General features: G+C 31.4%; 1 protein-coding gene across 1 annotated transcript in view; it reads right to left on the minus strand.

Moving 5' to 3' along the window:
* Positions 1-22,962, minus strand: part of LOC107457312 (putative enoyl-CoA hydratase, mitochondrial) — a 65,729-nt gene extending 42,767 nt beyond the window's left edge. Inside the window, exon 1 of the mRNA XM_087167635.1 lies at positions 22,854-22,962. Within this exon, the coding sequence (XP_087023761.1) occupies positions 22,854-22,947 (94 nt within the window). The 5' untranslated portion in view covers positions 22,948-22,962. The remainder of the gene's footprint in view (positions 1-22,853) is intronic.
* Positions 22,963-23,980: the final 1,018 nt, after the last annotated feature.

Here is a 23,980-nt window from a genome sequence, read left to right on the forward strand (position 1 = left end):
TACCAATATCAAATAGATGTTCCAAATGTACATAAGTTATATACTTGACATTTAAGTCTTTAGATAAGCTAAGTCTAAACTCCTGGGTCTCCATTAGAAAAAGTTTAATTTCTAATCAAACGTATGAAATAAATGTAAAGACTGATTTTAACTTTTTAGCGTAAATACTCATTTACTTGGATATGCTGTCTTTTATTTCTTTAACAGTGCCATTACGCTAAATTATTTTTTTAAGGTTTATTTTTGGTTTAAAATGCATTGTTTTCTGATTCAGATCTGTGTATTTTATTAACTTAGTCATTTCTAACAGTTATAGCACGTTTCTTTATGGTGAAAAAGCCTTTCAAATGAAATTCATAGGCTCCCATTACTAATAATAGCAAATAAGTGCATAGTATAATTTTGAAAAAAGTTGCTTATTGGATTTCTTATCCAAAGGCACCATTAAAATAATTAGCATTTTTTAAATATTAGCATTTGTTGTACTAAACATTTTAATAACAAATTCATCACGATACCTTATGAACATGTAAGTTAATAAATTAAATCCACTCTTATCTGGAGTTAAAAAATATAAATTGAAATTTAGCAAAAGCAACTGCAACAATTTAAATAAAGAAAAATTTAAATCTGTGACAGACTAACATCTGGAAAAATAAATTTTCAACACATTTTTTAGTAAACTTATGCAGTTTAGTGATGTTGAAAGAAAAGAAAAATATATAATCATATTTTCTGTATAAAATATTTTTAAAGATCAAGTTTTTACTAAATCAATGTGTAAAGAGCGTATACCTGAAAATAGGTTTATTTACTTTCAAATAGACTAGTTAAAAGAAAACTAATGATATACTGAAATTCACAACATTATTGTTTGGATGGAGTTCATGGTCACAATAGCCAGAAATGGTTTATACTACACAGGATGAAAAAACGAAAACTAAAATAAAAATTAAAGAAACCTATTAATTTATTATGCAGATACACTGTCTAAATGATTTACTGAGAACATCCTCTGTAAACTGTTAAAAATTTCGCTAAAAAGTTACTGATAAAAGGACACAAACAATAAAAATAAACTGATGTTCATATTCACTATGCAGGATATTAAATTCTATTTACTATCGAGAGGATTCATTAGATAATCTGAAAGCTAACTAATGATATGTTCAGAAAAATCTCTACATAAACAGATTCAGGCAAACTAACGATATGTTATAAGAGAATGGAATTAAATCCATCCAATCGAATTTCATCAAGTTAATCTCATAATGGTATGCCAGATCCACTAATCAAAGAATATAATATAGTTATTATCATGCCATTGCATTACCTAGCCTTTTTGATTTCGTTCGATTATAAATTATAAGTATTTCATTCTTTTCTTAATGAAAATTAGCCGTTAACTTGCCGACTCTTTCATTAAAATTAAAACTAACAGGTGGCGGAGTTTTTCGGAACTGTGACCTCTTTCTTTTAACAATTCTATCGTGAAAATTATGAAATTAAAATATATCCTCATTTTCCCCATGCTAGCAAAGAAGAGATACCATTAGAAAATTTACATAGAAAATGTTTCCATTATACAGTAATTGGATCCAATGATGGCTTTATCTGCAGAATTTCTTTTTGTTCCACAAACTGAAGAATTATCTTCTAGATTCTATTATAATAAAAGGCATCGTTTTTTTGTGTATGTCCTTCATAACACCGGAACCAATTTTTGTTACCATCCTGAAAAGTAGGTGTTTGGACCAATTTTTGCTTTCCATTCTATAAATCATTAAATTTTTGTAAAAATTTCCTTCAGGGAACATGCGAAATTGGTTTTTATAGTAAATATTGTCGTAAATTAAACTGTAGGCGATTTTGTTTATTGAAATATTTAAAAGAAAACATCAGTGTTGTTTGCTAGCTTACCTAATCAAAAACGAGTTTCGAATTTATTGCAACGTTCATCAATGATTATTTATTCTTGATTCATTATGTCAGGTAAAAGTAGCCAAAATCAATGTGGATGACGTCACCGAACTAGTAGTTAGAAAGCAATCTGAAACCACGTGATTATTATCTTTATATTTACGCTCTTGGAGTGGGTTTCTATAACCTTATATAATAAAAATTCAATGGTGATTTAAAGAAAAAAAAAGTTATTTAAAGTTCAAATTCATCAAAAATTTGCTTGATTGTTGTAAATCAAGATATCACGTGTTGACCGCTATCAATAATCAATAAAATTTTCAGTGCCGAATGATACTCATAGAAGTTAATCTTTATTTTGATGAGGTTGGTATCATTTACGTGTTTTGTTTAACCCTTTTCATTGCAGAGCCTGGAAAGACTAATTCTACAATTAGTATAAACCACTAGAAATGTAAAACTAATTGTTCTTAAACGGCTAGCAACCATTATTCTTCAAACAACAAAGAGCTATAGTATGTCAATTCATTTCGAACATTCTGTCTTAAGTAGCTTTCGCTAATGTCTTACCTGACTCAAATTTTCAAACAAAATTTGCTATTCCGAAAACGGTTAATGTAATAACGTAAAGTCTCTGTAAGAAAAGCAAATGATAATAAAAAAAAATTGCAATCATTTTAAGTGATTGAGTTGTTCCAGTATATGTATTTTAGTTTCCTGCATCAATGTGTTGTATTAAGTAATATCGATCTATTGTCGTATTATTAATATCGATATATTATTATTGTATTAAGTTATATCGATCTAATATCGATATTTTAACCCCGTATACAAAACCGTATACGAAAAATGGGTTTTCATCTAGTAATGAAATACAACAAAACTTATCGCCACAGTTGTGGTTGGTTTTAGTACTAGGATGTCTCGCTCCTTGCTCACCAACACCTGTTATAGTCTCTTATAACTTTTTATTGTATAGCAGTTTAAATTGGAAGCGGTTTTGATGCTTCTTCGGTCTTCACTTTTTAAAAAATGTCGATAAAAATGGACATCTAAACTCTTTCTCCAATTTTTTGTTTTATTTATTAATTTTTTTATCACTTCTGTGATTAAGTCAAGCATGTGCTTATAGAAATAAAATCTCGTAGGCGATAAATTATCTAGAACAATGGATAAACATGCATTTTTATCCATAAATATTCAAAAACAAAAGTAAAATTGCTATGATTTAAAATTGAAATTTCAATAAAAGTTCAATTTGGAGAAGTATATAATAATTTTGGAGCAAAATCTATTGTCCTTGGCAATCACAGGATTTGATTTCAAATGTATTGGTTCGTAGTAAGAGGCTTTACCCAACATAGTTGTACAACCTAGTCCAGGGAGAATTAAGAAGCTTTACATCGTGACTCCTGAAATTGCATATCATAGCAAACTAATAACTGATTTCAGTAGTACAAAGGGTCACAATTTTTAAAACATGGTTTCAATAGCTTAATCAAGAGAACGGTAATTTTAATTTCACTTTAGCTTATTGTGCTATATTTTAAAAAATTCTGAAAGAATAAAATATATAAACTTTTATAACTCTCCAATGGACTAGGTAAATAAGTATGGGGGTTAGAGCAGTATACAACGAGGCAGGAGATTCTTGGTTCGAATCCTACCGGCTGCCAACGAGCAAATTTCTCACACATTTCCATTATTATTTGTTTCGGAGCTATTTTGACACACTCTCTTTCAAAGTTGAGAAACCCTCTTTTACGGTGCATCAAGTTTATAATTGAAAATGATATTTACAGAACGTCAAATTTCAAAACTGTAGTTGCATTTCAGCGGGCAATAGATCGACCACCATGTTTTTTTTTTTTTTACTACAAGTTTAACAATTAATAATTCTCAATCTGTTTGATTATTTTCTTATTCCATTATGTTTTCAAAACATCTTCCAGATTTTAAATTTCTAAATCATATAGTTTTTGCGCAGCAAAACAAAATACAATGTTAAATACTCGAACAAAATAGCGACGGCTCTTACCTTTTAATAGAGGGAGATTCTTTAGAAATACTGCTGTTTTTGTAAATCGTCATTAAATGCGGGAGTGTTCTTACTTTTGTGTTATACCCTACATATGCGCATTTGATATACAAGTACAGTCCCCTAAAAAAATGAAAGAAATAAAAAGAAAATAATAGAAAAAAGAAAGAGCTAGTAAAGAGAAGATGTATCTTTCACACATGGCACTAGGGTTTCATATTTCTCATTACTGCCCCGCTTTCATTTTATGCAAAGGAAGAAGAGAAAGTTTTTATTGTCGTGAAATAACTTTTAAACGGAACATCCGCTTCATATGCAAATGATTTTTTCATTTCTTTACAATATCCACCCTCAGAATATTCTTTTTTATTCTTTCTTCTTCTCTATCCACCTTTTCGTTATGATGGAGATGTTGTTTTTCCAAAAGCTTCGTTTATCGCTCCAGTTTTTACGGATCATTTTGCTTTTGTCTCTTTCGAGAATTTTTGTTTCTTCTTTTCTCACCAACTGAAAAAAAGGCATTTACGTCCAGTTACTAAAATAGTGTTCATTTTCTTAAAAAATTCTTTTTTTTTTATAAATCTGATGAGTAAAAGTGTTAAGTAATATAGTTTGCATGTAATTTGAATTATGATCATGTTTTGTTTTGCCCAATAGTTAATTTCGAGAAATTAACTATTGGGCAAATTATTATCGCTCTAGTTTTTATGGATCATTTTGCTTTTGTCTTTTTCGAGAATTATTTGTTTCTTCTTTTCTCACCAACTGAAAAAAAGGCACTTACGTCAAGTTACTAAAATAGTGTTCATTTTCTTAAAAAATTCTTTTATTTTTATATAAATCTGATGAGTAAAAGTGTTTAGTAATATAGTTTGAATGTAATTTGAATTATGATCGTGTTTTGTTTTGCCCAATAGTTAATTTCGAGAAATGAATTTTTAGAGTAACTTTTAAATATGTTATAATGATAATGTTCGACATTTATCGTAAGATATGGTATTCTCAATGTGTAATAAATGTTTTTAAATATCATTACTGTTATTTTTAAACATTATTATGTTTGTAAAATATTGATCATTCGGCAGGATTTAATAATAAGGACACTTAAAATATTTATAATATATGAATTTTTCATAATAGTAGCTTGTCTAGAGAAGAAAAAATCATAACCGTGAGCTATCACAATCTTAGTAAATATCATTTATCTAGCCTATAACATTTATAATCGAGTTTTGTTGTTTCCAGTTTAGAGAGAAAAAATTCTAAATTTTAAAATTTTCTACGAATAGGAGGACATGTAAAAAAATCACTATTTTTCAGTTTGACAAAGATCTTTATTGCATTTTTGCAAGTAAAAATTTCGATTTTCTTGCCAAAATGTAACAAACTAATGCGTTTTTTTTCTTCTTCTTTTGAACGTAGAATTAAAACTTTAACATAGAATTAAATTTGAAACCCTGGGGGAAGAAATTTTAGACTCAAAACTTCAAATATGTCTAATAATAATAATATAATTTGTTAGTTCGGGAAGGAGGCGTGAAAAATAAATTTTTCTTATAAGATTACCATTAACCATAGCTGCAATTTTAACTCCAGGCACTTTTAAAAGGTAACATCAGTGATGTTTGCTAATCACAGCCCTGTTTAATCAAAAATGTTTTTTATCGCTCATTCTTCATGATAATTTATCCATGATTCGATAGATAAAATTAAATCGAATAAAACCATCGTATGAGTATTTAACTACCAATAAAATAAAACGAAAATGTTAAGAATCACGTTTAGTTGACTAAAAAAAGAGAAAGAACATTTATTTTTTAGACCTTAAACGTCTAAGTTAGTTTATTAGATATTTTTATGTCTGTAAATATTTATATTAATTAGGATTAAAAAAAACTTAGCATGCAACCTAGCTGAATAATATGATGGTTTTACGAATTGTTTTACACAATGTTGTTCAATATTTAGATTTTCGCATACGTCTGTATTTTGTAATAAAGTTATGCGTTTGGCATAGCGTCAAAAAAGTTTTGCGTGCCAGTTGAATTTGTTAAGCATTTTTGATATGTATTATTAAAGAACAAATTAAAATTTCTTTAAGAACCTCTAACAATCAGCATTTTTTTTTTATTATCTTTAGCTGCTTTAAGTGTTATCACGTAAGCGAATCGTGGCAGTAAATATTTTAGAGATTTTAATTTATTTAAAGACAGATTTTAAATTTGCCAGTAAGTACGAAAAACCAATTAATATCAGAATTTTTGTCATCTGATTGTTAAAACGCTTTACTGCACTATGTGATGATAAAAAAAGTAAAAAGAAAATTAGGAATATTTTTCCTGATTCTGTCATCGAGTCTGACTCAAAAACTCTAGAATAATTTTAGAACACCATAATCCATTTTTTTTTATTTATACAAAGCAAAAATACATTTAGTACGCAACACATCCTTGTGTTCAATTTCAAGAATATTTAAATTTTAGTCACGTACAATTTTTATCTCGCTGACTCCAATATGGCAGTTTACATTCTCCTTTCTCATGTTCCTTATTTACTCCTTGTATCCCTTTTTCTGAAAATAGAACATTTGGGATGAGGATGGTTGCTCTTGAGCTTCTGTTTCTATGGATACGACGCTCCCTCCGTCCGATGGTCATTTCTTCTCATTTGTCAGTTCTTTGACTGCAAATGCTTTTCAAACACAGTGACTATCATTGTTTACAGACATCTATAAATGTCAGGGAATTCATAGTTTATTTGATTATTTGTTAGTTGTGGGACTCGTAAAGGGTGGAGATGATGTAAATTAACTATGATTCATTTTCTTTTGTTTCTCAGATCTGTCTCTTTTATACTACACGATACCTCTGTAAACTTGGGTAAAAAATATTGGATATCGGATGATAGAACATTTGGCTCTTTCTCATTATCTAAAAATATTGTGTTTGTAAAAATTTGCTTTTAATCTCGTTTTCTCTTAGATACTACATAAAATGTATTTATGTAAACTTGGGAAGTGCAATATTGTGGAATTAAAGTTCGTAATATTGAAGGTGGATTGATTCGACAGTCGGTATTTTCTCATTATCTTGCGTTGCTGTAAAACATTTTCTTTTTAATCTCATTCTCTTCTCTGCTAAAATTGACATTTGTAACTTTGAGAACTAATATCGGAGGTAAGAGGATTCGAGAGTTAATACTTTCTCATTATCTTAAAGGAATGCATTTATAACATTTTGTTTTTAAGATTTTTCTCTTAGATTCTACATGGTTGGTTGGTGTCGTATCCTCAATTGAATCATATCTCACGGTGTGCTTGAATAGTCTTTGCTATCTCTATGGCATTAAATTAATATAAATCTTCTTCTGTAGTTTAAGAGGTGAAGGCCTGGTGCATCTGCAGTGCAGTTAAAAACATGATATGGTGTGAGTTCTACGTTAAGACAGTTGCCACAGTTTCGATATTTTCTAGTCCCATCTGCAGAGATTTTCATGTTTTTATGATGTTTTGTTCTTAGTCTGATGAGAGTGGTGGCTGTCTTCCTGTTGACCTCAAGATTAGTTATTTGATCCAGATTCTACACAAAATATATCATTGTACACTTGAGAATTGTAACAATGCATTATTAAGCTTTATAATATTGAAAGTGAAATTATTCGGCAGTTAGTACTTTCTGATTACCATAAAAGAAGAAGAAAACTAAATACTGAAAACAACATAATGATATTACAAGTAGCGCACACTTGTTGCGTTATCTTTTTATGTGCCTTAGTAGTACACAAACACTAAAGCCCATATATATTCCCTAAAAGTTGGGATATAGTTATCGACTATTCCTACGTACTAAATTAAGACGAAAATTATGAACAAACTAGGAGGCTTCGCCCCCTGCTCGCTGGTGCTCGCCAATATATTTTACAGTAATCCACACATCTGCAACAGTATGCGATCACGAAATCGAAATTTATTGGTCGCAAGTTTGTTGACAATAGAAAGAAAAAAATAATTATTGAGAAATAGATCTTCAAATGTTGGGCACGTCCTGTTTTGAAATGATTTACCAATGTTCTGGGATGTATTTTCAAGTTCTTATGCCTTTTCGTTTGGGAAATTTTGCTTCTTATTTGTTGCTGAAAAAAAAGCGTCCTACTTTACCAATGATTCTAATAGAACTTAATAAGTAGTACCCTGAAAATATCCAACCCACTAGAGGGCGAATTCAAGCGTCGCGATTACGAATATCAAAAATCAAATCATTTCACGACAGAACTAGACTGGCTTTTATTTGAAGAGATTGAAATTGGTTTCAATGTATTTTAAAATTCGGCTTGATAAAATAATGTTTTTTTTAAACTGTCTTCCCTAGTTTTTAATTGCACAAAATAACATTATTAATTAATCCGTTGATCATTCTTCTAGTTTACGCTCAACTCTTCCCCTGACAATTTGATTATATTAAATATTATTAAGTCAGTTATTAAAGTTCTCTTATGAACTACATAACAAGCAAATATGTCTTAAAAATATAAAAAAAGTCTGAAGAAGTAAGAAAAATATTTTGTTATTTTGTATTATTATACAAAGAAGTTTTGTGTTCTTTTAATATTTATTATTATTGTAAACAATTGCAAACAAACAAAAGTCTTTCAGTTGTAATTATTTTCAAAAGAAAGTTCTTTTGAGGGATCATTCTAATTTAGTCTGGTTTTCTTTTTTGTTTTTTTATTTAAGAAAATCAGCCCCAACAGGAGTCTTTTCGATTGAGTTCGATATCCGAGCAGGAATTTTCAATAAACCTACATCACCCCCAGGGGTAGGCTATCGATCATTTTACTTTCAACATAAAAGTGAAGGGACAGAAATTCCTTTCGTAAATCGATGTTGCTGCATTAAATAAAAAGGGCAGTTTTTATGCATAGTAATCATACTTTTACATAATACCTCTTGGAGAATTAATTGTTGTAAAAAAGAGTAACTTTGGTTTAAACTCATGAGTTCAACAATTAAATTTAGTTAAAAACTAGGGCCCTTATTACTTATCAGAATGTAAGGCAATTTGATAGATATATTTTGAAAAGTTTCTTAAATATTTTTGACAAAAAAATTTAACTAATTGAAAAAAATACAAACATTTGTACCGCAGAAAGAGTTATATGCCACTACGTAGCTAATAAAATTTTTTGACAGTCTTACATGAATATCTAAAATCTTAATTATAGGAAGATACTATATAGCTTTATTGTTTTCATGTGACTGAAACCGGTTTGCAATTGTTTACGTTAGTGTATCCATTGGTTAAATTAGACGATATATGTAATATAAATTTGACGATAGTGTAAATTAGACGATATATTATATAAATATAGAATATTTATTATATCTGGTATTATATTAGTATACTATAACAATTAGATCAAATTATTAGACGTATTGTAGTTTTGTAATAATAACATGATTTGAACGAGCTTATACGCAATACTTTTATATTTAAACATACATGTAATGGGTTTTTATTCCGGGGATCTTTAACCAATTGATGCAGGAGCGTAAACAAATGCAAACCGCTTTCATCTGAGTAAAAACAATACATTGTTGTATAGTATATCAATTTTACATAGAATTTTATAGTACATCTAATAATATGACCAGGGACTATATATATATATATATATATATATATATATATGGGTCATTCTCACGAAAACTGTCAACTGTGAATAAAAAGCTCTGAAACTTTTTATATTAATAGAAATATGTAATGGCATTATAAAGAAAGTATATCTCCTATAAATTATACTTAATATTTAAAATAATTAATTTTTAAATAATTAATTTATAATTAACTAATTTATAATAATTAATAATTAATTAATTAATTTACTAAATAAATAATTAATTTAATAAATAAATTAATTAATTTAATAAATTAATTTATTAATTTTTAAATTTATTTTTCAAATTAATTAATAAGTAAATTAATTTTTTTCACTATTTAAAAAGTGAGGGAATGATATTTTTATTTTAATACATGTTTTTATCTAAGTTACATCTACCTAAAGTTTGAAAATGATAACATACTAAGTATATCTAATATTTATTATAATTTAGTCTTATATATTTAATCGTTTTTACAGGTTTGGGAAATAAAATTGGCTGGCACGATTGAACAAAAAGAAATTTGATAATATACTCATCGTGAATCATTCCCTCACTTCAGCGTCATTCCCTCACTTTATACACTAGTGAGGGAATGACGAATTCAATAAAATTTGAAAATAACAGTTAGGCCTAATTAATTTCTGAAGTCAATCACATACAATTATATTCATACAAGAAAGCAACATATAATTATCCACTTTCTCGATGAAGTTGTATTTCATTTTACTCTAAAACATGACATGAGGGAATGACAAATGTAAAAAATTTTACCTGGTTTGATTCATTCAAATTTATTCCACAGCAAAGCTTCTTTAAGTTGAAGATGGAAACATACTGCAATTTTGTTCTATGATGCCAGTTGTTAACTTCTGAAGTTTTTATTAAAATATTTTTATTCTAAGAAGATTGCAGGTGATAAGAACATTGTTGTGAGGGAATGACGCGAAACACTGGGAACAAAGTTTAAAATAGTGCTGTGCTAATATTTTTATCAGAAATTAAATTTAAAATTGATTTTCTGAATTCTATATTTCAGTATTCTGAAATAAAAAACACGAATTTGTAAAAAAAATTTTTTTATTTCAGAAACAATTCTTTTCTTTTTTTAAATCAGCAGTGGGGACAAGTGAGGGAATGACATATTGGTATATTTTAATTACCTAAAATAAATAAAAAATAAAAATTGATAATTTTATTTTTATTCTTTTGTTAGCTTGCATTCTGAAGGACACTTTCCCTGAATTTTTTTTTTCGTAAGCTGTAAAACAAACATAAAATATACTGGGGACATGAAAATGACTGTTTTTGTGAGAATGACCCATATATATATATATACACCGAAGAGCCAATACATTATGAGAATACAATAACAGCTAGCACCCGCCGTGGCATTGATTCCACAAGATGCTGATAGGTAGTTTGAGGTATCTGGTACCAAGCGCTCACCAACTGGTCCTGCAATTCCCTCACATTGCGATGGGGTAGCGTGGCAGCACGAATTTGCTTTTCCAAGTAGGACCACAAATGCTCTATTGGATTAAGGTCAGGTGAATTTGGGGGCCAAGACATGACTTGAAAGTCACTGGAATGTTCCTCGAACCAATCCATGACGATTTGACCCTTATGACATGGTGCATTATCCTGTTGGTAAACACCATCCCCCGCAGGAAAAACTGCTGCCATGAATGGGTGAACCTGGTCTGCAACTATATTCAAGTGGCTTACAGACGTTAGGGATTGTTCTATGAGGATTATTGAGGTTCTATGAGGATCCAAGAAAACATTGTTCCTGGGCGAAAAACCATGAAAACCTGGGCGAGCCCATTGTTATAGATGGAGGGTGGTCATAATGTAATGGCTCTTCGGGGTACATAAGGAAGTGGTCGAAGTCATAGACTTTAAAAGTTCTCTACACTGTAAAGCGTTCCAGAAAAACTGCAAAAAATTATGGTAAAAAGTATCGACATTCAGGATGCAGGCTCTTTTTACCGTATCTTGATCTGGAATTTTGGAATGGAATTTTAGAACGCATGTTACGGAGAAAAAAAAATCTGATATACCTTAATTTTTACATTTACTTAATTTTTACAGTAAAATCACTGAATCACTATGATTAAATAAATATTACTTAAAAATTTTTGGTAAAAGTGCATTTTACAGTAAAATGTTACGGATAAGGTACCCAAAGTTTGGGTACATTATATCGTAATTTGATCCGGAATTTTTTACAGTGTAGCAAGTCAATGAAGTGCTGTCTCAGAGTCGACATTGACCGAATTGATGTCTACTCATTTGGTGCGCAAAAGTATGGGGGGGGGGGGGGTCAGCCAGGATTCGGAAACATTTTCATGCGATGAGGTTGGTCTATCAGACAGTCAAAAGACGGAATCAGGGTGCGTAGCCAAATTTTTCGACAAAAAGAGGCACCTTTTAAGCACTTTTCAAGCACTGAAAAATATTTTTAAGCACATCAGAAAAAAATATAATTAGGCAGGGTTGGCAAGTTTTTGACTATTGACTGTTCTAACCGTCATGTCAAGGAAAAAAAACAACTTTTGGCATAGTTTTCGACAGTTGTCAAAAATCATGAAATTTTGAATCATGTAAAAACGAATGGCGTTTTAATACGTTTCGGACCTAAAATAGATTGAGGTTGTATTAATTGTAAAAATTTTGAATAAAACAATGTCGTTTTGCATATTGCGTGGAGAAAATCAACAAGGTAAAGGAAAAATCTCATTTAGGAAAAGGAAAATTACACACTTTTTAAAAACACCCAATGAAAAATGCACCTTTAGGGGCTTTTAAAAAACGAAAATCGGAAATAAGCACCTTTAAGTACTTTTTAAAAATGCTACGCACCCTGCGGAACTGGGCTGCAGCTCGCCATCCTAGGATGATTGATATCGCTAGAAGTTCTTCAGCCCTCTAACGCTTTGATTTTATTCGATTGTGAATTGATACTTCATAATGTCAATCCATTCATTATTGGCTTGATGTATAGATTGATAGAAAGGAGTGAGAGTGCTGAAATAATTTTGAATAGTTTTGTGAGACTGTCGGCTCTTTATAAAACATATCCTTAAAAATTAATACATTTTTAAGAGCGGGACCGCCTTCCAATGAGGTGGACCAGGTTCGAATCCCAGGGTTGGCTGGTCGATACGAGTTATGCTCTCTGCTAGTATACTTACCCCAGTGCTGACGTAAAATATCCTTGGTGTTAGACGGATCATGGGTTAGAATCCCTTTCATCGGGTTAACCGTGAGATGTTTTCGTGTTTTTTTTTTATCTCCATGCGTAAAAAAGGCGGATTAGTTCATTTATAAAAAGCGTCCTTCTCGAAAGCTAGTTATCCCGATGCTTGATTCTGAAAATTTCTTGTCTTCTGGCTTGTGTTCAAAATTACAACAGGATGCGGTGTTTAAAATTTAAAATCGTATCCTCAGAATAGTGTCGGCTGTTCAACGCAGGCTATAAAACAAAATGTTTAAGAGCAATTCGGACAGTTCGGAATTTGCGCGAGTGCAATAATGCTATATTTTTTTAGTAGTAGTAAGTTAATTTTGTTTTTAAATTCGCCGTTTTCAGAAAGAGATCTAAAAACTTCAACTTACACATTTGAATGAAATTGGGTTGATTAAAGTTTATTGTCTTTAAATATATGTATAAGAAAATCCCAAATTTAATTATTGTTCTTATTATTTTTAATTAAAACTTGTTCAGGTATTTACTTTAAAGCATGATGGCAGAACTTTGCCTTTTATTTAAAAGTCAGCATTTTAAAACGCTCTGATTTTATTTTAATGATGAGATTAACAATACGAAAGACACTGAATACAGATGTTATTCTTTCAATTTAAAAATAAAAACTAATAATATGTAGAATCATATCGAATTTCAGTATTAAAGTTGCAAAGTTTTTCAACAATGACTGACAAAATATGTATGTTATTATTATTATTATTGTTTGTGCCATTTTATGTTGATTGAAAATTGATGATGTTCGTATTGGAAAAAAATATGTGCCATAGCTAAACCAGGAAACATACTACACCTATTTTTCAATTTTAAAAGCTACGTTATCCATTAGTCGTAGGTACTCTGCCATTTTTTTACACAAAGACGACTTAACAATAAAAAAAGAGGGATTTAAAATCCCTAAAGCCAAATATTCGTCGCGTAGTGAGATTGAAAGCTGAGAGTTCCGAATCAAACAGCAACAGATGGAAGCCCATCTCAGATAAGAGAAAAATAGAAAGAAAAAAAAAGCTATCTCAATTTTTCCTATTCCTCCCGGAACTCATGCGACTAACATAAAAAAAAGTAAAATCGTTTTGGAAGAGAGAAAGATTTGACAAGATCTTTTTGGAGTAACGCAGTGGGATTGGCATTACTTTTTCTTGTGATTTTCTCCAATAGGCAACCATCAATCGTTCTCAAGATGACTATATTCCAAAACGAAACTTCAGCCTCCTAAATCCATTTCTTCCCCTCTTAGAAAAAAAGGGGGAGCGATGTTTTCATTGCCTGCTGCTTGATCTGGTGGAGATGAATTATAGATATAGAGCAGAAAGATGGTTAATCAAAACTTGATGCTTCAAATGTAGTTTTTCCGAACCGTATATCGAAGCGAGGAAAAAAACGTCTTTGCTGGCCAAAGGTTGCGTTTTCTACACTGGCCATTTCTATTTAATTTAAAAAAAGTAGTATTACTTTAATATAAAAATTGTATAGGTAAGAAACAGATGTTTTCATTGCCTGCTGCTTGCTCTGGTGGAGATGAATTATAGATATAGAGCGGAAAGATGGTTAATCAAAACTTGATGCTTCAAATGTAGTTTTTCCGAACCGTATATCGACGGGAGGAAAAAATACGTCTTTGCTGGCCAAAGGTTGCGTTTTCTACACTGTCCATTTCTATTTAATTTAAAATTAGTAGTATCACTTTAATATAAAAATTGTATATGTAGGAAACAGATGTTTTCATTGCCTGCTGCTTGATCTGGTGGAGATGAATTATAGATATAGAGCGGAAAGATGGTTAATCAAAACTTGATGCTTCAAATGTAGTTTTTCCGAACCGTATATCGACGGGAGGAAAAAATACGTCTTTGCTGGCCAAAGGTTGCGTTTTCTACACTGTCCATTTCTATTTAATTTAAAATTAGTAGTATCACTTTAATATAAAAATTGTATATGTAGGAAACAGATGTTTTCATTGCCTGCTGCTTGATCTGGTGGAGATGAATTATAGATATAGAGCGGAAAGATGGTTAATCAAAACTTGATGCTTCAAATGTAGTTTTTCCGAACCGTATATCGACGGGAGGAAAAAATACGTCTTTGCTGGCCAAAGGTTGCGTTTTCTACACTGTCCATTTCTATTTAATTTAAAATTAGTAGTATCACTTTAATATAAAAATTGTATATGTAGGAAACAGATGTTTTCATTGCCTGCTGCTTGATCTGGTGGAGATGAATTATAGATATAGAGCGGAAAGATGGTTAATCAAAACTTGATGCTTCAAATGTAGTTTTTCCGAACCGTATATCGACGGGAGGAAAAAATACGTCTTTGCTGGCCAAAGGTTGCGTTTTCTACACTGTCCATTTCTATTTAATTTAAAAAAAAGTAGTATTACTTTAATATAAAAATTGTATAGGTAAGAAACAGATGTTTTCATTGCCTGCTGCTTGCTCTGGTGGAGATGAATTATAGATATAGAGCGGAAAGATGGTTAATCAAAACTTGATGCTTCAAATGTAGTTTTTCCGAACCGTATATCGACGGGAGGAAAAAATACGTCTTTGCTGGCCAAAGGTTGCGTTTTCTACACTGTCCATTTCTATTTAATTTAAAATTAGTAGTATCACTTTAATATAAAAATTGTATATGTAGGAAACAGATGTTTTCATTGCCTGCTGCTTGATCTGGTAGAGATGAATTATAGATATAGAGCGGAAAGATGGTTAATCAAAACTTGATGCTTCAAATGTAGTTTTTCCGAACCGTATATCGACGGGAGGAAAAAATACGTCTTTGCTGGCCAAAGGTTGCGTTTTCTACACTGTCCATTTCTATTTAATTTAAAAAAAAGTAGTATTACTTTAATATAAAAATTGTATAGGTAAGAAACAGATGTTTTCATTGCCTGCTGCTTGCTCTGGTGGAGATGAATTATAGATATAGAGCGGAAAGATGGTTAATCAAAACTTGATGCTTCAAATGTAGTTTTTCCGAACCGTATATCGACGGGAGGAAAAAATACGTCTTTGCTGGCCAAAGGTTGCGTTTTCTACACTGTCCATTTCTATTTAATTTAAAATTAGTAGTATCACTTTAATATAAAAATTGTATATGTAGGAAACAGATGTTTTCATTGCCTGCTGCTTGATCTGGTGGAGATGAATTATAGATATAGAGCGGAAAGATGGTTAATCAAAACTTGATGCTTCAAATGTAGTTTTTCCGAACCGTATATCGACGGGAGGAAAAAATACGTCTTTGCTGGCCAAAGGTTGCGTTTTCTACACTGGCCATTTCTATTTAATTTAAAAAAAAGTAGTATTACTTTAATATAAAAATTGTATAGGTAAGAAACAGATGTTAAATTGCCTGCTGCTTGCTCTGGTGGAGATGAATTATAGATATAGAGCGGAAAGATGGTTAATCAAAACTTGATGCTTCAAATGTAGTTTTTCCAAACCGTATATCGACGGGAGGAAAAAATACGTCTTTGCTGGCCAAAGGTTGCGTTTTCTACACTGTCCATTTCTATTTAATTTAAAATTAGTAGTATCACTTTAATATAAAAATTGTATATGTAGGAAACAGATGTTTTCATTGCCTGCTGCTTGATCTGGTGGAGATGAATTATAGATGTAGAGCGGAAAGATGGTTAATCAAAACTTGATGCTTCAAATGTAGTTTTTCCGAACCGTATATCGACGGGAGGAAAAAATACGTCTTTGCTGGCCAAAGGTTGCGTTTTCTACACTGTCCATTTCTATTTAATTTAAAATTAGTAGTATCACTTTAATATAAAAATTGTATATGTAGGAAACAGATGTTTTCATTGCCTGCTGCTTGCTCTGGTGGAGATGAATTATAGATATAGAGCGGAAAGATGGTTAATCAAAACTTGATGCTTCAAATGTAGTTTTTCCGAACCGTATATCGACGGGAGGAAAAAATACGTCTTTGCTGGCCAAAGGTTGCGTTTTCTACACTGTCCATTTCTATTTAATTTAAAATTAGTAGTATCACTTTAATATAAAAATTGTATATGTAGGAAACAGATGTTTTCATTGCCTGCTGCTTGATCTGGTGGAGATGAATTATAGATATAGAGCGGAAAGATGGTTAATCAAAACTTGATGCTTCAAATGTAGTTTTTCCGAACCGTATATCGACGGGAGGAAAAAATACGTCTTTGCTGGCCAAAGGTTGCGTTTTCTACACTGTCCATTTCTATTTAATTTAAAATTAGTAGTATCACTTTAATATAAAAATTGTATATGTAGGAAACAGATGTTTTCATTGCCTGCTGCTTGATCTGGTGGAGATGAATTATAGATATAGAGCGGAAAGATGGTTAATCAAAACTTGATGCTTCAAATGTAGTTTTTCCGAACCGTATATCGACGGGAGGAAAAAATACGTCTTTGCTGGCCAAAGGTTGCGTTTTCTACACTGTCCATTTCTATTTAATTTAAAATTAGTAGTATCACTTTAATATAAAAATTGTATATGTAGGAAACAGATGTTTTCATTGCCTGCTGCTTGATCTGGTGGAGATGAATTATAGATATAGAGCGGAAAGATGGTTAATCAAAACTTGATGCTTCAAATGTAGTTTTTCCGAACCGTATATCGACGGGAGGAAAAAATACGTCTTTGCTGGCCAAAGGTTGCGTTTTCTACACTGTCCATTTCTATTTAATTTAAAATTAGTAGTATCACTTTAATATAAAAATTGTATATGTAGGAAACAGATGTTTTCATTGCCTGCTGCTTGATCTGGTGGAGATGAATTATAGATATAGAGCGGAAAGATGGTTAATCAAAACTTGATGCTTTAAATGTAGTTTTTCCGAACCGTATATCGACGGGAGGAAAAAATACGTCTTTGCTGGCCAAAGGTTGCGTTTTCTACACTGTCCATTTCTATTTAATTTAAAATTAGTAGTATCACTTTAATATAAAAATTGTATATGTAGGAAACAGATGTTTTCATTGCCTGCTGCTTGATCTGGTAGAGATGAATTATAGATATAGAGCGGAAAGATGGTTAATCAAAACTTGATGCTTCAAATGTAGTTTTTCCGAACCGTATATCGATACAAGGAAAAAATACGTCTTTGCTGGCCAAAGGTTGCGTTTTGTCAAAGGTTGCGTCTGTTTAATTTAAAAATAGTAGCATTACTTAAATATAAAAAATTTTATACGTAGGAAACAGAATTTTTTTTATCAACTATTAAGGCAGACATTTCATTTGATAAGAAACTTCTTCAAAGGCCTGTTTGTCTACCGATGAAGATAAAAGTTCTTAAAAGTTGAAGTTCATGTTTGGTCAGCATGACGCACTAACCACTGTTTCTTCCCCAACTGGTACAGGTCCGAGTTAAGGTGTTCGAGGCTAATTAATAAGATGGGGCCCTATTTATCATAAAATCTTTTAATACCTTCACAAAATAAAAGAAACAGCGTTTTATATGATAGTAATTAAAATTAAATCAGTAAAACTTAAAAAATCATACATGCCCAACATACATAAAATAATAAAAATAAGTTTCACTTATGTGCTTACTAATACAATTTTTAAACATATAAAATAAAATAATTGTTTAAAAAAACAAATGCATTAACAGAATAAAGTTGCAATTTAAAATAATCCTACATATTAAATGAATTATTCCAAGAAACTGAAGAGGATATATATATATATATATATATATATATATATATATATATATATATATATATATATATATATATATATATATATATATATATATGTGTATATATATATATGTGTATATATATATATGTGTATATATATATGTGTATATATATATATGTGTGTATATATATATGTGTGTATATATATATATATATATATAAACTGCTGTTTGTAGAAAATGCAACACCATGAAGGAATCATCAGAATCAAATGAAATTCGCAGCAAATGTCAATTATAGGATATTATGCAAATTAATAAAGTTTCAGAGCCATCGCGCGTGCGTGGCGCGCGCAGCGCCCTCTGAATTGATGCTGAAAGCGTATAAATAAAGTGCTGTAGCGGGACGTTGAAAATAGTCTATGATTATTTGTTAGTGGCAAACGTTTAGTGAGACCTGAGTATGCCTCCACGACGGAAGAATAAGAAATTCAAGCAACTTACGGAGTTTGAACGAGGGAGGATAATCGGCCTTCGAGAAGGAGGATTTTCCTATCGCGCAATAGCAGCTCGTATGCAGCGGAACAGTTCCACAGTGATGCGAGTTTGGAAGCAGTGGACCGACGAGCACCGAACAACTCGAAAAACAGGCACTGGACGACAGAAGGTGACGTCAGAGCGCGATGATCGACACCTGCTCCGCATGGCGGTGAATGATCGCACAGCTTCCTCCAGGCAGCTGGCAGCACATTGGTCTACTGCTACAGGTGTACAATTGTCGGCTTCGTCAATTCGTCGTCGTCTGCTGCGCCGTGGATTGCGTGCAAGGGTGCCATTATACAGGATTCCCCTCACGGCGGATCATCGACGGCTGCGTCGGCAGTGGGCTCTTGAGCACAGAGACTGGCGAGCTGATTGGCACCAAGTTGTCTTTTCAGATGAATCACGCTTCAATTTGTGGACCCATGATGGCCGTGTTCGTGTTAGACGTTATGCCGGTCAACGCTGCCTTCCTGAGTGTATTATTGAACGACATAGTGGTCGAACACCCGGAGTTATGGTCTGGGGTGCGATTTCGTATCATGGACGATCCAATTTGATACGAATTGAGGGTAATCTCAATAGCAACAGATACGTCCGTGAAGTGCTACAGCCCGAAGTCGTTCCTTTCCTTCAAGGCATCCCTCGAGCTATCTTTCAGCAGGATAATGCACGCCCACATGTTGCGCGGACTGTTAGAGACTTCTGTTCAGCACAACGCATGCAACTTCTTCCTTGGCCTGCTTATTCGCCGGATATGTCGCCTATTGAGCACGTGTGGGATATGGTTGGTCGGCGTCTCACTCGTGATCCGCGTCCTGCAGTTTCCAAAGACGAACTTTGGTTGCGCATACAAGCGATATGGAATTCTCTTCCTCAAGCAGATATTCAACATCTGTTTGACTCCATGCCACGTCGTATAGCAGCACTTATTGCAGCGCGTGGTGGCTGCACCAAATACTGATTTCGGACGCTTAATTTGTTTCTTTTGTTTTGAAAATTTCATCATTTATTTGTATCAGTACAAGTCGTTTCTGCATTAAATTTCATTTGATTCTGATGATTCTTTCATGGTGTTGCATTTTCTACAAACAGCAGTTTATATATATATATATATATATATATATATATATATATATATATATATATATATATATATATATATATATATATATATATATATATATATATATATATATATATATATATATATATATATATATGAAGGTGTAAAATATCGACACCCTTTTAAGAGCACACAAATAGGCACCCTTTCTTAAGACTCGTGATGCGTCTATCAAGCCTTGAGAAAGTGTTCTTTTTGAAGAAATTTAAGTTTTTATATTATCGAGCCTATTGGGAAATTAAGTGCAATAGTAATTTTGCAAAGAAAATTGTTCGCAAATTTTTTTCGTAGTTTAAAAAGTTATTAAGAAGTTTCGTAGTTTAAAAGTTATTATTAAGTCTTTGCTCTCTCAAACATTTTTTTTGACAAATTCAAGTTTATGAAAAGGTCTTTTCGATTCACAGTTTGCAATAGGCATCGCAAGAAAAATTTTCAAAATTATATACAAATTAGGGAAAATATCAACTATGTTATTTTCAAACAAGTATTTTTGCTGTTTTCTGCTGGAATAAATTTAAAGAAATCATTGGGTTTTGTGTTTATGACTACTAATGTTCAACTCCGCAGTTTTGTAATTTTGAACCTAATCCAGAAAAAAAGGGAACTCCTGGATCGAATATTGGGAGCAATTTTGCCTTCGTGGAGGAATTATTGATGGAACTAAGCCGCATTTGCGTTGCATTGTGAAAAAAACCACGAAAACCTCCCTCGTATAACCTGATGGCAAGGGAACTGTCACTCTTGATCCGGCCACCACTGAGGATGTTTTACGTCAGCACTGTGGTCGGCGCAAGTAGGGTGCGAAATTCGTATCAACCAGCCATCGCTGGGTTTCAAACCCGGTTCACCTCATTGGAAAGCAAACGCTCTATCCCCCGAGCCAACACAGCTCAGATTTCATAACTTTTTTTTTTAATTTTATAACCGTCGTCAAACAGTGGACCCAATTCTGGGTTTACGACTACTAATATTCAACTCCGTATCCTTGTAATTTTGACCCCAATCCAGAAGACAAGGAAGCTCCTGGATCAGTACCCTTAGAGGTATTGATTTGTTATGGGAACTTGGAGGACTTTGTGACCCTAACGTGCATCAGTCATCATTTACTACACGGGGAGTTTTCGACCGGCGGGGATCGAACTCATGACCTCTTGGCATGGGTCCAGTGCCTTATCGACCAGGCTATCCCGGCCTAGATTTCATAACTAAAATTATCGTCCGTAGAATGTTTAAGGGTAGATCATCAAATCATTAAGATTCAGTCTTATTACGGAAAATCAGCCGATCATTAGATCAAATGTTATTCATGGTGCTCACTTTTTCTAGAGCACTGAATACATCAGAAATTTTATCAAGCTAGTTTAATTAAAACTACTAAAACAAAACTTTTTTTTTGCAAAAAGATAATATTTATAACAACATTTAAATTTAAAAAAAAAAATCTTTAATAAATATCATGCTTGATTTAAATCTTTATATTAAATATTATAAAGGCACAGAAATTAAGTGTTTTTTAACGCTTTAAATTCGTTATTAATTTTTTTCATTTTTGTTGTTGCTGTACTCACTAGAAGGAAAATTATAGCATATAATTATATTTATAATTATAGCATTACGTTTAGATTTCGTTCTCAGTTTCAGAAACAGAGTTAGTTTAGGTTTAATATACATGTAACAAATGTATTATAATGATTTAATTAATTTATAATGATTTAAAACAAAATATAATTATCATTTAAATCTAAATTTAGTTTATTGAATTCCCCGCAATGCACTCTCTTGGCCCCATAGGCGTAGTGTGAGAGGGAGGGGGCTAACTTTTTGTTTTTAAAAAATTGTTAACTTATTTAATGCATAAATTTATATTTATTTTTTCTATGTATAGTTATAAATGTATTTATATATGTATTTTTATATATGTATGTATAAAACTTAAAATAGACGAACAGTTTTCTAAAAACAAAAAGTGTAACTGCCACCCCCCTGACGATACGCCTATACGGGCCCCTCCCCCTCTGGCCATGGAGAACAACATGATCTCTACCATTATACCCCTATTCTTTAATAAAAATAGTAATTTATATTGTCTTGATCTATAAAAAGAATTTAATCCAAAATAATAAACTATTCAGCTTCATGTCTCTAATGCAGAAAACTCACGAGAGTCGATGTTCTAAAACAGCTTTAAAGTTTAGTTCTTAATTTTCTATAAATATTTTTAATAATTTGATAGCAAAAAAAGAAACAATATTTCTTACGGAATTTATGCACGATTGTAGGGAGATTTCCGTATCGTGATCTGTGGCCGAATAATCGCCAAGTCTTGGAAACTTCCGGGCAGTGGTCAGCGAGAAACTAAAAATATCTTTAACAGAAATGGACTAATTCGAAAGGTATAACTCGTAGACACCCCTAGGCAAACATCTACATGTTTTTTTTAAAAAAAAATTGGCAAGTTTAAAATCTATTTAGCACCTTAACGATAGTTGTTGTCGTGACAGATCACGATACGGAAATATCCCTTCCAAATATTGATGCTGCTACAATATTTCTTCAATTTTTTTTAAAAAAAATGTATTTCTAATAATTGACTTATTAAAAAAATAATTTTCTTACAACAAGATGTAATTTATAGCGAATTTCTCATCTGAATATAAAGACTCACCCTTTTCAAACTTTTCATCAACTTTTTTACATTTCGTAAAATAGTCCGATATTTTTGGCAGCTTTTTTATTTTTTCGTCCACTAGCTGCTTCATATTTTGTTTCTCAGAGCAAGAAACGCTCTTCCTTTCCATCGTGAGAACATCGACGATTTTAAGTCTTGTTTTAAATTTCTCCCTGAAAATTTTTCTAACCGTTATATAGAAGTAAGAAAAAATTCCAACGACAAACGATGATTCAGTTACATGAATGACCCTGAATTATCTATTTAAAAACTAACTATTCGCTGAAATGCAAATTCTTTCTCACTCTCGCAGGGATCGATTAAATATTGCAATGTATTTGATTCCATTTCTTTTTTCTTTGCCGTAACCTAATTACAGAATTTATAAATATTGTAAATGAATTACCATAGTTCTGTTTTTAAGTCAAAACAGACAGGGCAAAACAGACAAAAACAAAAATTTATTAATACATAAAATTTTTACATCAAGGATACCAGTTGTGAAAATAATTTTTTAAATAGATTTATTTGTTTTTTTTTTCAACACTTTTTTTTCCTTTTCCACATTACCCTTCAATAATCTAGAGTCTAAAGCCCTAGTAATCCCCCCATTCGACTGTGAACTAGTACCCATCGATTGGTGCTGTTTGGAAATTTTTGTTGTACAGATTAATAAAATGCCTTTCATTAAAAATCCTTAGAACACTGTGTAAAAAAATAAGAACCCTAAATAACTTTTGATCCTAATGATCAGATTTTCATGCACTAAGACTCAATCTCAATGGATCAACACTAAATATGATGATTTTAAATATTAAAGTGCAAAATTTGAACTAAATAGGTCGATTTAGTTCATGAATTATTCAATTTTTAAAAAGAATCGTATATTTAAAATTTAATTTCGTTAGAATTATTGGAGCAAATTCGTTCAAGTGGTGTGTTTTGTCATTTACAATTACACATACTTTAAGTTAGCGTAAAAATGTGTGCACCTCACAATTAACATTTGTTTCAACTATTATTTGAAAAAACAGTAAATAATTATTTAATATTGTTTCATTTAAATAATAATTAATTATTATTATTTTATTTAAATAATAAACAACTATTTAAATAAAATAATA

Source organism: Parasteatoda tepidariorum, chromosome 7 (genome assembly GCF_982258835.1).
Source record: "Parasteatoda tepidariorum strain Cologne lab strain chromosome 7, Ptep-v5.0, whole genome shotgun sequence".
Taxonomy (NCBI): Eukaryota; Metazoa; Arthropoda; class Arachnida; order Araneae; family Theridiidae; genus Parasteatoda; species Parasteatoda tepidariorum.